Source organism: Hippocampus guttulatus, chromosome 1 (genome assembly GCF_054856545.1).
Source record: "Hippocampus guttulatus isolate MCC_2025c chromosome 1, RoL_Hgut_1.0, whole genome shotgun sequence".
In the NCBI taxonomy this organism is placed as follows: domain Eukaryota; kingdom Metazoa; phylum Chordata; class Actinopteri; order Syngnathiformes; family Syngnathidae; genus Hippocampus; species Hippocampus guttulatus.
This window is the reverse complement of record NC_141261.1, coordinates 5,800,625-5,814,315: the sequence shown is the minus strand read 5'-3', so window position 1 is coordinate 5,814,315 and position 13,691 is coordinate 5,800,625. Positions and strand designations below refer to the sequence as shown.

Below are 13,691 nucleotides of genomic sequence, written 5' to 3'. Positions count from 1 at the left end.
TTTTGTTTTTTTTTAATCTTTGAACAAATTTTAATTGACACCAAGCACTGATTGAATACCAAGAAAACTGGCAATCATTAGTATAACACAATTCCTCATATTCATTTGACGGCTAAAGTTGCGTGCATTCCCTCTTGTTGCTTGGTAGAATTTGTGGCACCAATTAGAATAAAAGTTAGCTCGCCTTTTTTTTCCACTTCGGTGTCATGTGGTGCGGCACTGTTCCACTTCCCCTGTTATAACATTTCCATTTGCTTGTATGATTCTATGACAGCAACAGAGTTTCTTTCTCTTTTGAGCTTCATCTCCTGCATCACCCATTGACTTTGGGAAAACATGCTCATCAATACTGTCCTCGCCATGTGAAAAAAAAAAGTTTTTCCAATTTCCTGGTGATTATTATATGAATGTATATACCTGACTTACTAGCACTATATCGTATGTTTCATGTAAGCTGGTCAGGTTAGTTGCAGTAGTTGTAATTGAATAAAGAGGAAAGAGGATTCCACACATGGATAGGGGAATGGAATGAGCTTTTTTTTTTATTGTTGCTGCAAGCACATGACATGATTATGAAAGAATTCTATGTTGTTAAACACATGATGAGACTGCCGTCATGGTTAGCTGCTCTTAAAAGGTTGTGGCCCATTCGTGTGACAGTCTCTCATCGTTCCAAAGAGGGGGGGAAAAAATAACTGAACGAACAAAGTCATTCCAACAGAGAACAGTGGAACCCTACCATTTGTGTTCAGGACTGATTCAATTCAATTGTATTTATAGAGCACTTTTGAACAGCCTAACCTTTGCAAATTTTAGCGAATAATTAATGCTTCCCTAAAATTGATTACAATTGCCCGAATCAACAGTTAAAAACCCATAAATAAATAAACACTCCAATGCAATAAATATCATTATGTACATATTGTAGACAAGTGGTCTCCAAACTTTTTTGAAGCTGGGAGCTAATTCCTGGGTACTGATTAATGCGAAGAGCCTCCAGTTTGTCACACACTTCTGAAATGACTAGTTTGGAGAAAGGTTACCTTTAATTTTGCCATAATTGTGTTATTATGAATGTGTTAGTCCTTTATGTGAAGATACTGATTGTGTTAATAATTTACAGTGTCATACTGGCCCAGGGCCATCGGGCCACCATTTATGTCTGACTGTCTTTGTCTTAGTGGGGAGTTAGTTACTAGTTGCTGTTTTGAAAAATAGTTCCCTCGGGTCATAACAGTTCCTCTCTTTTATAAATGAGCTCCTTTCTGTTCTGAGCCATGTTATTAGTGCCAGCGGTGCACGTTGCTTTGAACTGAGCATTAAACACGGCTAAATCAATTAATCACTCACCCGAGTTTGTGCCATCTTCTGTGAGCCAGAGCGAGTTGAAATCAGACAAACACAACATAAATGAAGGTATTTGAACGAAAGATCTTCAATAACACAACATTCTTTTTGGTTGAGATTACTGCACGCTGCACACAAAATATGGGGCCTACTGTCAAGATATTTGATGTTTATTTATTTATTGCGCTGGAGAAACTTCCATGGCATCCTTCAAAAGTAGTGAAGAGAGAGTATGCTGTGCTCTCTACAAAACATGTGTAAGGGCAAGTAAGAAGTCAGTGTTATGTCTATATTCAGTGTTGTCTTCGTTTGTTTAGCCCTTTTCTTTCCTCCCAACCTTTCTTTGACTAGGGCTGGGCGATATGGCCCAAAATTCATATCACTATCAATTGATAGCCTTAAACTTAAATGTTAGCACTCCCTCGTGCAAACAAAATGATTATACTCCTGAAATGTAAACTGAAAACAGTACAACTGGCTTTTAGTTTCTTTTTATAATTCATTCAAATTACTGTGTCCATGGATGAATGAGCCTTACCGATTCTGTTTTCAGCTGTATTAGAGAAAAACCAAGTCTCAAAATAACAAATAACGTAGCTGATGGATTCGGTCAGGTTTCTGTTTTGTGCAATGTACTATACTTATTTTAATTTAATTAATTATTTTAATAAATGGGATTTTAATATCCATGTGTGCTGTCCGGAAAAAACGCTAGCAAAGGACTTCTTAAGACTTATCGACTCTTTTAATTTCTTGCAGTATGTGACCAGCCCGACACATGAACAAGGTCATATTTTAGACCTTGTCCTTGCTTATGGTCTACCGGTGTCAAATCTGGAAGTCCTTGAAAATGGGATTTCTGATCACATGGCAGTTTTATTTGACGTAGTCTTATCGCATGCTGCTGTGAAATCTGCCGCTCCTAGTTTTAAACGCCGAATTTTTAACCCTCGCACTGCTAGTTGTTTCTCTGATGCCTTTAATAACCTTTGCGTACCCTCGTCTAACACAGAGGAACTCACCTCTTGGTTCAACTCATCATGCCGTGCCATCCTGGATTTGGTGGCTCCTTCAAAAACTGTGCTCCCAAAACCTAAACCCGAGCCATGGTTTAACGACATTACCCGCGCAGCTAGGCAGGGGTGTCACAAAGCCGAATGCAAGTGGAAAAATGACAAATTGCATGTCTCTTATCAAATTTGGAAAGACTGCTGGCGTAACTACCAGCTCACAGTAAAAGAGGCCAAAAGAGAATATCTGTCGGACCTTATTCAAGCTAACCGTCACAACCCACGCGCACTATTTAAAACGATAGATTCTGTACTCAAACCCCCCTCTGCCTACTTTCTCGGATTCTTCACCCGAGATGTGCAACAGATTCTTTCAGTTTTTCATTGATAAGGTCTCTACAGCTAGGACTCCGGTCTCAAATACCGCATCTGACCCCTCTGTCCATGTTCCATGTTCAGCTGTGCTAAATTCTTTTGAAACTGTGTCCTTGGCACTTTTGGAGGATGTAGTTCGCCAGACGAAGCCATCTGGCTCCCCTTGCGACTCTCTTCCCCCGCACTTCTTTCAGGAGGTTCTCCCGAGTGTTGTCGCATCAGTCTTGGATATCATCAACAGCAGCCTCTCTTCTGGTGTAGTTCCCCAACAGTTTAAACATGCTGTGGTCCAACCCTTGATCAAGAAACCTGGTCTTGATCCAGATGTGCTGTCAAGTTTCAGGCCAATTTCCAAACTGCCTTTCATTTCCAAAATTCTGGAAAAAGTGGTGCACATGCAGTTGAAATTTTTCTTGGATGAACATAACATCTTGGAGGTCTTCCAGTCAGGTTTCAAGACGATGCATAGCACGGAGTCAGCCCTGTTACGCGTTTCTAATGACATCCTCCTGGCAAATGACTCTGGAGACCACGTGTGTCTAGTTTTATTGGACTTAACTGCAGCATTTGATACAGTGGATCACAGTATTCTGCTGACTCGTTTGCAGCACTTGGTGGGCATTGGTGGCAGTGCTCTTGAGTGGTTTAGGTCCTATTTAGCTGACAGAACCTTCTGTGTCAGCCTTGGCTGCTCTGAGTCACGCACTGCTCCCCTGTCATGTGGTGTTCCACAGGGCTCAATTCTGGGGCCTCTGCTGTTCTCGCTGTATCTGCTCCCATTGGGTTCCATCTTAAGGAAACGTGGTATTCCCTTCCACTGCTATGCAGATGACTGCCAGATCTATGTCCCACTGAGCAAGAAAGACGCTTTCTCATTAAGGCCACTCCTATCCTGTCTGGAAGAAATCAAAACCTGGATGGCACAAAATTTCTTGAGATTCAATGAAAAGAAGACAGAGGTGATATTGTTTGGTCCCAGTGGCCCTTGTACATTCCATCCTGTAGGCTTGGGCCCCCTGTCTCCTTATCTTAAGTCAACAGTCTCAAACTTGGGCCTTAAACTGGACAGTGATTTCAAACTCGATCGGCAAATTGGTGCCGTTGTTAAATCCAGCTTCTTTCACCTTAGACAGCTGGCCAAAATAAAACCTCTCCTCTCACATGAACACTTTGAGACAGTAATTCATGCCTTTGTCACATCCCGGCTCGATTACTGCAATGCCCTTTACTTTGGAGTCAGCCAGTCCTCCATTAAGCGCCTTCAGCTGGTCCAGAATGCCGCTGCTCGCCTCTTGACTGGTACTCGTAAGAGGGAGCACATAACTCCTACACTGGCATCCCTTCACTGGCTCCCCATTCATTTTAGAGTTATTTTCAAGATCCTCTTATTTGTTTTCAAATCTCTGAATAATCTCGCGCCACCTTACCTCTCTGAGCTCATCCGCCCCTACACACCTGCCCGGCGCCTCAGGTCTGTGGACCAGACCTTATTAGAAGTACCAAGAACTAAACTGAGGCTCAGAGGGGATCGAGCCTTTTCTGTTGCTGGTCCCTCTCTCTGGAATGACCTCCCACTGAACATTCGGCAAGCCTCCTCGCTGCCCATCTTCAAAACCCTCCTCAAAACTCACTTGTATTCTTTGGCATTCGACTCGGCATGACTTAGATTTGTTCTTGGTTTTACTGTTTGGTGCTTTCTACCGCCTTTATTACCGATTTGTCTTACTGTTTATTGTGCATGTTAAATTGCTCCATGTACAGCACTTTGTATGCAGCGATGGCTGTTTGAAAGTGCTCTATAAATACTGTTGACTTGACTTGACTTAAACACGTTTTTCGGGTTGCTGCTGAAACAATTCAAATTTCTCCAATGTGGAAGTAATAAAGGTTCTTATATTTTAAATATATGTAATACAACGCATATACTTTTTTGTCACACTGAGCAGTGTGCACAGGAAGGGGATACAAAGATATCATCAACATGCATTACTGCGATTGAGTCCAAATCTCCACCCGCAGGCAATTTCATACCTTATATTCAATATACCCTCATTACCGCATAGCCCTACCTTTGCCTCTATTTACATTTGACAGACGTGCACACAGGCGTCACCCAGGCACAAAGTACCCGGTACTCGCTGGTGGTGTCAACAAGTTAGTCAAGGGGCCCACCTTTCGTTTTCCAGTGAACGTGTTTAACAGTGGATGCCTCAAGTCATTGAACAGTAAATGGGCCAATTTGAATCAAGTAAACCTCACTAAATTTGGTAATTGGAAGAGATTCATTAAATTGCGTGGCAGTTTAATTTGAATGTGTCTCATGCAGTTTGTTCTGTACGATCGAACATTGGTTTTATGTAGCCAATGCTGCCATCACGTTTTGACATTGGGCAGAAAAAGATGTATTGACACCCAAACAATTATTGGTATTGAAAAAGATTGCATTTAATAATAACATGTATTTTTCATTATTATTTATATGTATTCCGATTGGATGGAGATGTGCATTTCAGGTTATATCTGATTGACCGAAGCCGGATTCCTCTATTCAAATTTACAAGCGACGCCGGCTTTATGGTGCAGTCATGACATAAAACTTTATTATTAGCATTATTTATTTACTTTCGGTTTAAAGCGGCCCCAAACCTGGCTATTGTTGATATTCAAGGAAGTCACCACTCACTGAGGAATGCAGTCCGTCTTTAACTAATCTCTGTGTGGGACACACAGAACTGGCTAAATGGTTTAACACATTGCAAACAATGTTTTGAAATTCTTATAGTTTCAAGGGACACATTTTTAAATCGGGGCGGCACAGCTCAGTGGGAGAGTGGTCATCACCCAACCAAGAGGTTGGGTGTTTAATTCCCACCCATTATGACTTTGTCGAAGTGTCCTTGAGCAAGATACTTAACCCCGAGTTGCTCCTCCTGAAGCTGCATCATCAGTGGGTAAATGAGGAAACTGTCTAAAGTGCTTTGAGTACCAAAAATAGAAAAGTGCTATGCAAGTGACATTTACTATTTATCCACCAACGTTTGTAGTTGACCTAACGGAGTTAGCAGACTTTTCGACCCTGTCTTTTTTTGCCCTTTTAAACCAGCCAGAGTTTTTCCATTGAGCAAACAATGAAAGTTCCTCCTATTCAGTTAATGTATGCTTTGTGTTGCTCTACCTCTGCAGGAGTTTTACGACCATGCAAAAACACTGTGGCAGGACGAGGGCGTCAAGGTGTGCTTTGAAAGATCCAACGAGTACCAGCTCATCGACTGTGCACAATAGTGAGTAACCCAACATTTAAATGACATGCATGCAGTTATGTAGACCAGGGGTGTCGATGTCCGGTCCTTGAGACCCCGTATCGAGTCTGTTTTAGATGTCTCCCTCCTCCAACACATCAGATTCAAATGATCAGGATCGTTATCAGGCTTCTGCATAGCTTGCTGATGAGGCTGGATAGGGACCTGATGGAGACCTTTATAATGACCGCTAATAGAATGTTGACATGGCAACAAGATAGAGTTGCAGCATTAACACTTTTTTTTGGTCTCAGAAAGTAGCTCAGTGTAATTTTTACATGCTATTTTTAGTTCCAAATACTGTAGGTTGTGGAGGGGCAACATGCCTTAACACTTCCGGTACATGTTTTTTTAACACAGTATTTGTAAGGCATTCAATTTTAAGGGTAATTTTATAAAATGAGCTTGAATTATGTTGAAGTATTTTGGGACTATTGGGTTAGTAAAAGAATCAACTCAATGAATGTTTCTGATAAAAGCTAACTGAATGCGTCACTGTTATGATATAATGAACAATTTTAGTGAGTTTGTACAGACACACACAACTCAGAACAGTTATTCAGTGTTGGCTGTTGTATCTAAAAATAAGATGCAAGCAGGATTTGGTTAAAATCCAAGGGATTACATTAAAAACGTAGCAGCTAAATGGATCCTCAACAGCTATTTTTTCCTTTAGTGTGTAGCTCATTGTCATAAAAATAGGATTTGACTCTTTGCTGACACCTAGTGACATAACTGAATATTTGCGGTCTGTCCTTCATTGCTATTATGAGTCAGCACGTGCAACTAACAAACGCTTCCAGTTTTACCCTATCATTGTTTGAAAAAAACGCAACTGGTATTGATCATGGTGAAATCTTGACCAGTTTGAGTCACGATATACAAAGTTTGTCAAAACTTCATCTTAATTTATTTATGTTCGACACACATGCATTCTGCCTGGGTGTGTTCACCTCTCTCAACATTATCATCATGATGGTCTTCACAACATGATCATCAGTACTTGTCTTTGTGAGGATATTAGGGCATTGTGATCTGATCGGGTCGCTAACAAAGACTAGAATATTCTGGAGCAATCTGGCTTTATGTAACGTCGAAGTCCGGGAGCAAACATGGCTGAGGCTGAGTCATCTGTAGGCCAAAGGATGCTGAAAAAGAGGAGTAGGTGGAGGAGGAGATGGAGGGCTGATATATGAAGACTTGACACCTTGCAGTCTTGAATGCTTTTCAGCAGTTAGCTACAATGTTAAAAATGTTAGCTGCGTGGAAATTTGAGCTTGAACACTTGGATTTGTTTGATAAAAAAAAAAATCTCTCCTTGCCAACTCCGCTGTTCCTCCCTGTGGGGCTTGCGGTTGTACAGTCCAGTCCCTTGTTCCTTCTCTCCCTCTTTGCTGTCAGGTCCAGCACAAAAGCCAGAGCTTCTCCTCCTCTTCCTCCTCCTGTCTGTCTGTCTTTCCTGGAGCCACTCCAGCCTCACCAGATTGGGAGCTGATAGACTATTAATAGCACCTGTGGTTGTGTCTCCGTGGTAACGATGCCGGAGGCTGCAGCGCCGGGGAGCTATTTTTGAAATGTGCTCAGTAATGTCAGACAGACGCCACTGTGCCTCTTGTCTCTCTCTCTTTTGCACCATGTCATCACCCCACATTGTCTTTTAACAACTTCATCCACTTCCATTGCGTCTACACACACAAACTCCAAATAAGGTCCTTCAGACTCAGTCCGGCTAAGCAATACATTTGAGTTCACTGCCAGCTAAGTGTTTCGCTTGCCATTGCCAAAACTCTCATTCAAATGTTTGTATTTTAAAGTTCTTTTTATTCTTTGACTCTTTCAGATAAAGTGTGTGGGGGGAGTGATTGAAAATATTTTCAGTAACATTAACATTGACTCTCATGAGAATGTAAAAAGGAGTTGGTTGCTGGCGTGAAAAATACAACGAATACTAGAGCTGCGAGCAGCTTTAACCCTGAAGAACCCACGGGGTCAAATTTGGCCCCTATAAATTCTGCTACTCAAATGCTGCCCTTAAATCCCAAGGGTCAGATTTGGCCCTAATCCTAAATTAGGATTAAAGCATTGAATATTTGAAAAAACATATATTTTGGTGTTCAGTGAACATCTAGCAGTCTTAATTAATAATAATTAATGTATAATTCATCATTTTCTAAAGAAGAAAATGGTTCTTGGGTTCTCCAGGGTTAAAGGGCCCTCGCAACTGTGGCCTCGTCAGGGTTCTTGCACATTGGCGTACTGGCACGTCGGGGTGTACTGGCCCCCAATAAATAATTACAGCTGTCTAATAGTGCTCCTTGCATTGTCTCTTTGCTCAGCTTTTTAGACAAGATTGACATAGTGAAGCAGAGCGACTACACTCCAACAGACCAGGTGAGTCTTTGCTCACCACTCACACGTTGCTTTTTTAGCTGTCTTTAACCCAAAAAAAAAAAAAACATTTTTCACTGCAAGTTCATTGATTTTAACAACTATTCAATTGTTGGTTTTTTTCATACCAGGATTTGCTGCGGTGCAGAGTACTGACATCAGGGATCTTTGAGACGAGATTCCAAGTGGACAAAGTTAATTTCCAGTAAGTCAAAATCACAAATCCTACCATGGGTTTTAAACAATTTGTCACCTCTGAAATTAGATCATAAACAACAATCATCGAGAAAGTTGCATCCACATTTCCTTTGAAATCCTGCACAGTTGCAAGAAATTACAACTTGATCTGTTGACGTTTGACAGGGTTCGAAGCGATTTACCCAGTAAATGGGGAATTGCAGTTGAAAGTAAATGTTTGTGAAATGCTCACATTGTGTCTCATTCTGATGGAACATGAACACATACATTTGTAACTGTTTGAAATGAATTATAAAAATTAAACCAACAAGTAATAATCTATTTTAAATGTCAGACGAGTGGGAGGACAAATGTGTTGTATCCTACTCAGAGGCAACAGAAAAACTTGGGAAGCGGGGGCACTGGGTTCAAGACACACGGTCACCAATGAGGGCAACCCATGTTCAAAAATTATATTTTCACATTACGATGTTGGGTTGCTACATGTACAGTGAGTCGCACAATGAAAACGCAGAATTATTTGTGCATTAAGATGGATGCCCACACTGGCGTCCCTCACAGTGCCAGGAAACTTAGCGATATTGCGAACATGACCAGAGAGCCAATGTTGTTTATGCCACAGACCGCAGTCCCTATCTTTTGTGTTACCTGTAGCTCGTAAAATGTGAAATGGAGGAAGACATACATTTGAACACCCATTTGACGAACAGAGTTGTTAATTTCTCAAGGTTTCCATGTATAGACATTAGAGGCTGACATTTATTTGGGAATTGTGTGGGACTCGATATGCGGTCGTTTCCATTCATGTTTGATTACTGGTGCATATACGTCATCAGCTTTCAGTCGCACTGTCTCACCAGCTCTCCAGTCAGTCATCGGGCTGGCCGCGGTGCAAGTGTGGGCACTCGCATGAATGCGTTCTCATTAGGGGTGGAACATATTTTAAAATCCGTTTAAACAGTTGTGTTCGACTATACGTTAGTTTCGGATTCATTAGTGAGGCGTGGCGGTTAACAGCTATCGTCTTCAGCGCTCTTTTTGTTCAATTTCATTGTTTTGTTTATGCACTATGGGCTCTGTGAACGTTTGCTATGCCCACCAGGCGCTTAAAGAGATTGCCGACCGGCACCAAATATCCGTTTCGAGTGCTGCAGTAACTGAATCTTGTTCTCTCCAATACTGGTACATCAAGGGAACACACAGCTCGTTGAAATCGCTGTACATTTATGCGAACACCTCAGTCTATGTTGAATGGCGGATTTAGCTATTTGGGCTTTTATTTAAGTGAGTATTGATAAGGTGCATTGGGGGGGGGGGCCCTTTATTGAATCAAGGAACCCAGTTTTCATAAATTAACAAAAACCTTGACGGGTAACCAGCAAGCCAAAATATTTAAAAAAGTATGAATTATGTATTGAAATAATGAACTTTTCTCCCATTTAGTCAAAATGTATTTAAAATGTACTTTTCCCTGACACCATCCAGCATTTGAAGTGCTTGAAAGAAAATGTTCAATTTTAGGGAGATCCAGAAGTATTATTTTGAACAGCGATAGGGAATTTCAGTTCATTGAACTTTTTTATGGTGATTTATTTTCAATACAATATTCGCACAGCTTACTCAATTCAGTCAATTTCACCAATATATGACTATCCAAGAGAGCCACGTGGTATCAGCATTTCACCTCTGAACCCTACTGTATCTCTGATTGACAGCATGTTTGATGTTGGTGGTCAACGAGATGAGCGCCGAAAATGGATCCAGTGCTTTAATGGTAGCGTGTGGCGTCGTCTTTTTTTTTTTTGCCTCTTGATTCGCTCGCCACAAAGTTATTGACGAGTTTGTGACTTCTCTGTTTTTCATGTCTTCCTCCTGGCAGACGTGACGGCCATTATCTTTGTGGTGGCCAGTAGCAGTTACAACATGGTGATCAGAGAGGACAATGAGACCAACCGTTTGCAGGAGGCTCTCAACCTCTTCAAGAACATCTGGAACAACAGGTGAAGGGTTCTACAGGGGGAAATTGCCCAAAGTCAAAAAAATGAAAATCTAAAGCTGATTTTTCAAGACAGGCACTAAGGTCTGAAGTTGAAAAAACAAAACAAAAAAACAACAACTACTTGCCTGCGTAGGTAATTGAACATCACTTTTTAAAATGAAATTTCATACAAATGAGAAAAATGACCACCATTAGCAGAGCTGCCAATTATGTTACAGGTTGTCTGTATTTTGTTATGGAAATCACTGAACACTAGCGCATTCCTCGTAACACTGCTTGTTCCGGATATGCAACAAAAAAAGAGAAAAGAATAGTCAAAAACATCAATAAAAATATTAGACCCCAAAAAAATTAATAGGTCACATTGCTCAAACGGGTTGAAGCGAGCAAAAGTACTACGTAGATAATTGCAACAGACAAACAGACTCCTGTCGCTCATTCAATGTTGCCATTGGGAAATTGTCTCGCCGAATGTATTAACTTCAAATCTCTTTTGTAGTACCGGCTCACTGGCAAACGTGTTGGGTTGAATCGCTGCACATAATAGACGGCACGCCACAGAATTGGCTGCAGGAGCTATTCCTTTGTCTTTAAAATGTCACAACTTTGGATGACATTTCCACCTTGAAAAGCACCTGCTCTGAACGATTGTATATACCAATTACACAAATACGCGTTTAAAGAATCCAGGTATCTTGAAACAAGCCAAGACTGGAAACACGTAACCTAACCATCCACACCGTTCCACTGAAACCTCATCAATCATCAAAGCTGGTCCAAAGCCTTTTGAAAGATAACCAGTCTTGGACAACTTCTGCTTCTGTCCCTCAGAAAACACAACCAAACCTACAGTAAGAGGTGGTTGTCACTTTTGGAACACAAACACTAAACTATTAACTTTCACTGGCATAACCATTTTTGCCTTAGCATTTTTTTTCTTTTTGCAAATCAGTAACAATGTTCATTTGCCCTCACGCAGATGGTTTATTTGTTGTAAATGCAAACAAACTGTAAACACTTTGAGTTATGGTCATTTCGTTTCATAAAACGGTGAATAATTTTGGCCGTATTTGTATATAACGGGATCCTGAATGCCTTTTGAATGTATTATAGTTACTTTCCGAAGTCACTTTCCCATCTGGTTTGTGAAGTATCCTGCTTTTTCTCTTCAACTATTACATAATTATATGTGAGGGTTCCCTAGCAACAAATGCCTGCACAACAGCATCAAATGTCCATCACGTCATTTATTTACAACATCCGGCGGCCATTAAAGTTACACAACAGTTGTGGATTACCAAAATGTTTGCGTTTTTGTAAATTTTCTGTTATTTGGCAAATAATCCAGTGTTTTTCTCAGGAAGTTGGGAGTTGGCTCAGAGTGTAATCCAAAGTGTTGTGTTCTCTTCAGGTGGCTGCGAACCATTTCTGTCATCTTGTTCCTAAATAAACAGGACCTCCTTGCAGAGAAGGTGCTGGCAGGGAAGTCCAAAATTGAGGAATACTTTCCAGAATTTGCTCGCTACACTACACCTGACGATGGTGAGGAGTCCTTGTACAAATCGTCTCCAAACTCACTAGACACTATCACATAAAATGTTAGCATACAGAATATATACTATATCAGCTAGTGTTTGAATTAAAAAAAAAAAAAGACGTCTCTACCTCCCTGCGGGTATTTTTGACCCATTGTTCAAGCACAAACTGCTCCAGTTGTCTTTTGAGCTGTGTCAATTGGGTCATTACTGTGTTACAAAATCCATGAACTGTGACTCTCTAGAACACAGGTGTCAAAGTCAAGGCCCGGGGGCCAGATCTGGCCCCACCAAATCATTTTATGTGGCCCGCGAAAGCAAATCAAGCATGTCAAGTTCCATAATGCTTGCGAAAGTGTGAATCAAAATGTCATATGTAATCCAGAATAACAGTTATTGTTGTTGACTTCTGATTTTAAATTTGTTCTGCGCTGTGTATGTAATATGTGGAGGTGATTCAACATTTGTATGGTTTCCCAAAATTCATAACGGCCCTCCAAGGGAAACCGTAACTACAATCTGGCCCGCCACAACAATGAGTTTGACACCCCTGCTCTAGAATAACTCAGTTGTATGTGTGAATGTTTGTCTTAGTTATCCACTTCTGTGGTCTGTTGTTCTTGCAGCGACACCAGAGCCTGCAGAAGATCCCCGTGTCACAAGGGCCAAGTACTTCATAAGAGATGAATTCTTGGTGAGTGTTTCTTGGTTGTTCCATATTTAATGACATTGATTCCTCAACTGACAAACTATAAAGAAAAAACAACTCAGGCACTCAAGGACACAATACTATACATCTTTATTAATGTAGCGCTTTCAAAACAGCTGCAGTTGTAACAAAACACTTTACAGCGCAGTTAACATAGATTAAATAAATATGCTTATATAACACAACGCATAACATAAGACATGGACAGTCATGCAATCGCAACCACTATTCCTGCATATATGCCTTGTTGTTGGAAGGAATTACAGATGAAAGAGGAGAGATTCAAAGTGTCCTTTCACCAGTGGATCAGACATCATGCTCAAAATGTAAACAAGAAGCTGTCGCGTCCATTGACGAAAAAAGAGATTGGTTCACTTTCCTTGTTCCATGAAAATCCACTTCAATTCCAAGCACCAACTCTCCGGTCCATATGAGCTCCATGCCGAGGCTCATCTCTCCTCATCCTCAGCTCCAGCAGCCATCCATCCAGCATACTTTACACCTCTTTTTAAAATACAATGAAAACTCTACACAATCCATTTTGTCACACTGGTCTACCTTTTTCTAATTTAGAATAAAAAAATTAAAACAACTACAAGAAATAATGGAAGTCTAAAAAAATGGACTGTCACAGCATCATTAAACCTTGTTTTTATCCCCCCCCCATTCTGATCCACACAATCACAGACTCATTCAAACCTCCACTGAAGAGGTTGCACTGTAAATAGATCATCTGATTTTTTTTCCTCTCGAGAAATGTCGATTGGGTGGATTTTAATTCAAATTATATTTTAGTTGCCAATAACAAAGGCAAAATACTGCTTGACAGCT

The 13,691-nt window shown here is 40.8% G+C and overlaps 1 protein-coding gene across 1 annotated transcript in view; it reads left to right on the top strand.

Moving 5' to 3' along the window:
* The window catches only part of gnas (GNAS complex locus), a 32,931-nt gene that overhangs the window by 16,345 nt on the left and 2,895 nt on the right, over window positions 1–13,691 (top strand). Inside the window, exons 5-11 of the mRNA XM_086106100.1 lie at window positions 5,916–6,013; window positions 8,368–8,422; window positions 8,551–8,624; window positions 10,333–10,391; window positions 10,497–10,617; window positions 12,028–12,158; window positions 12,778–12,845. Of these exons, the coding sequence (XP_085962226.1) occupies window positions 5,916–6,013; window positions 8,368–8,422; window positions 8,551–8,624; window positions 10,333–10,391; window positions 10,497–10,617; window positions 12,028–12,158; window positions 12,778–12,845 (606 nt within the window). The remainder of the gene's footprint in view (window positions 1–5,915; window positions 6,014–8,367; window positions 8,423–8,550; window positions 8,625–10,332; window positions 10,392–10,496; window positions 10,618–12,027; window positions 12,159–12,777; window positions 12,846–13,691) is intronic.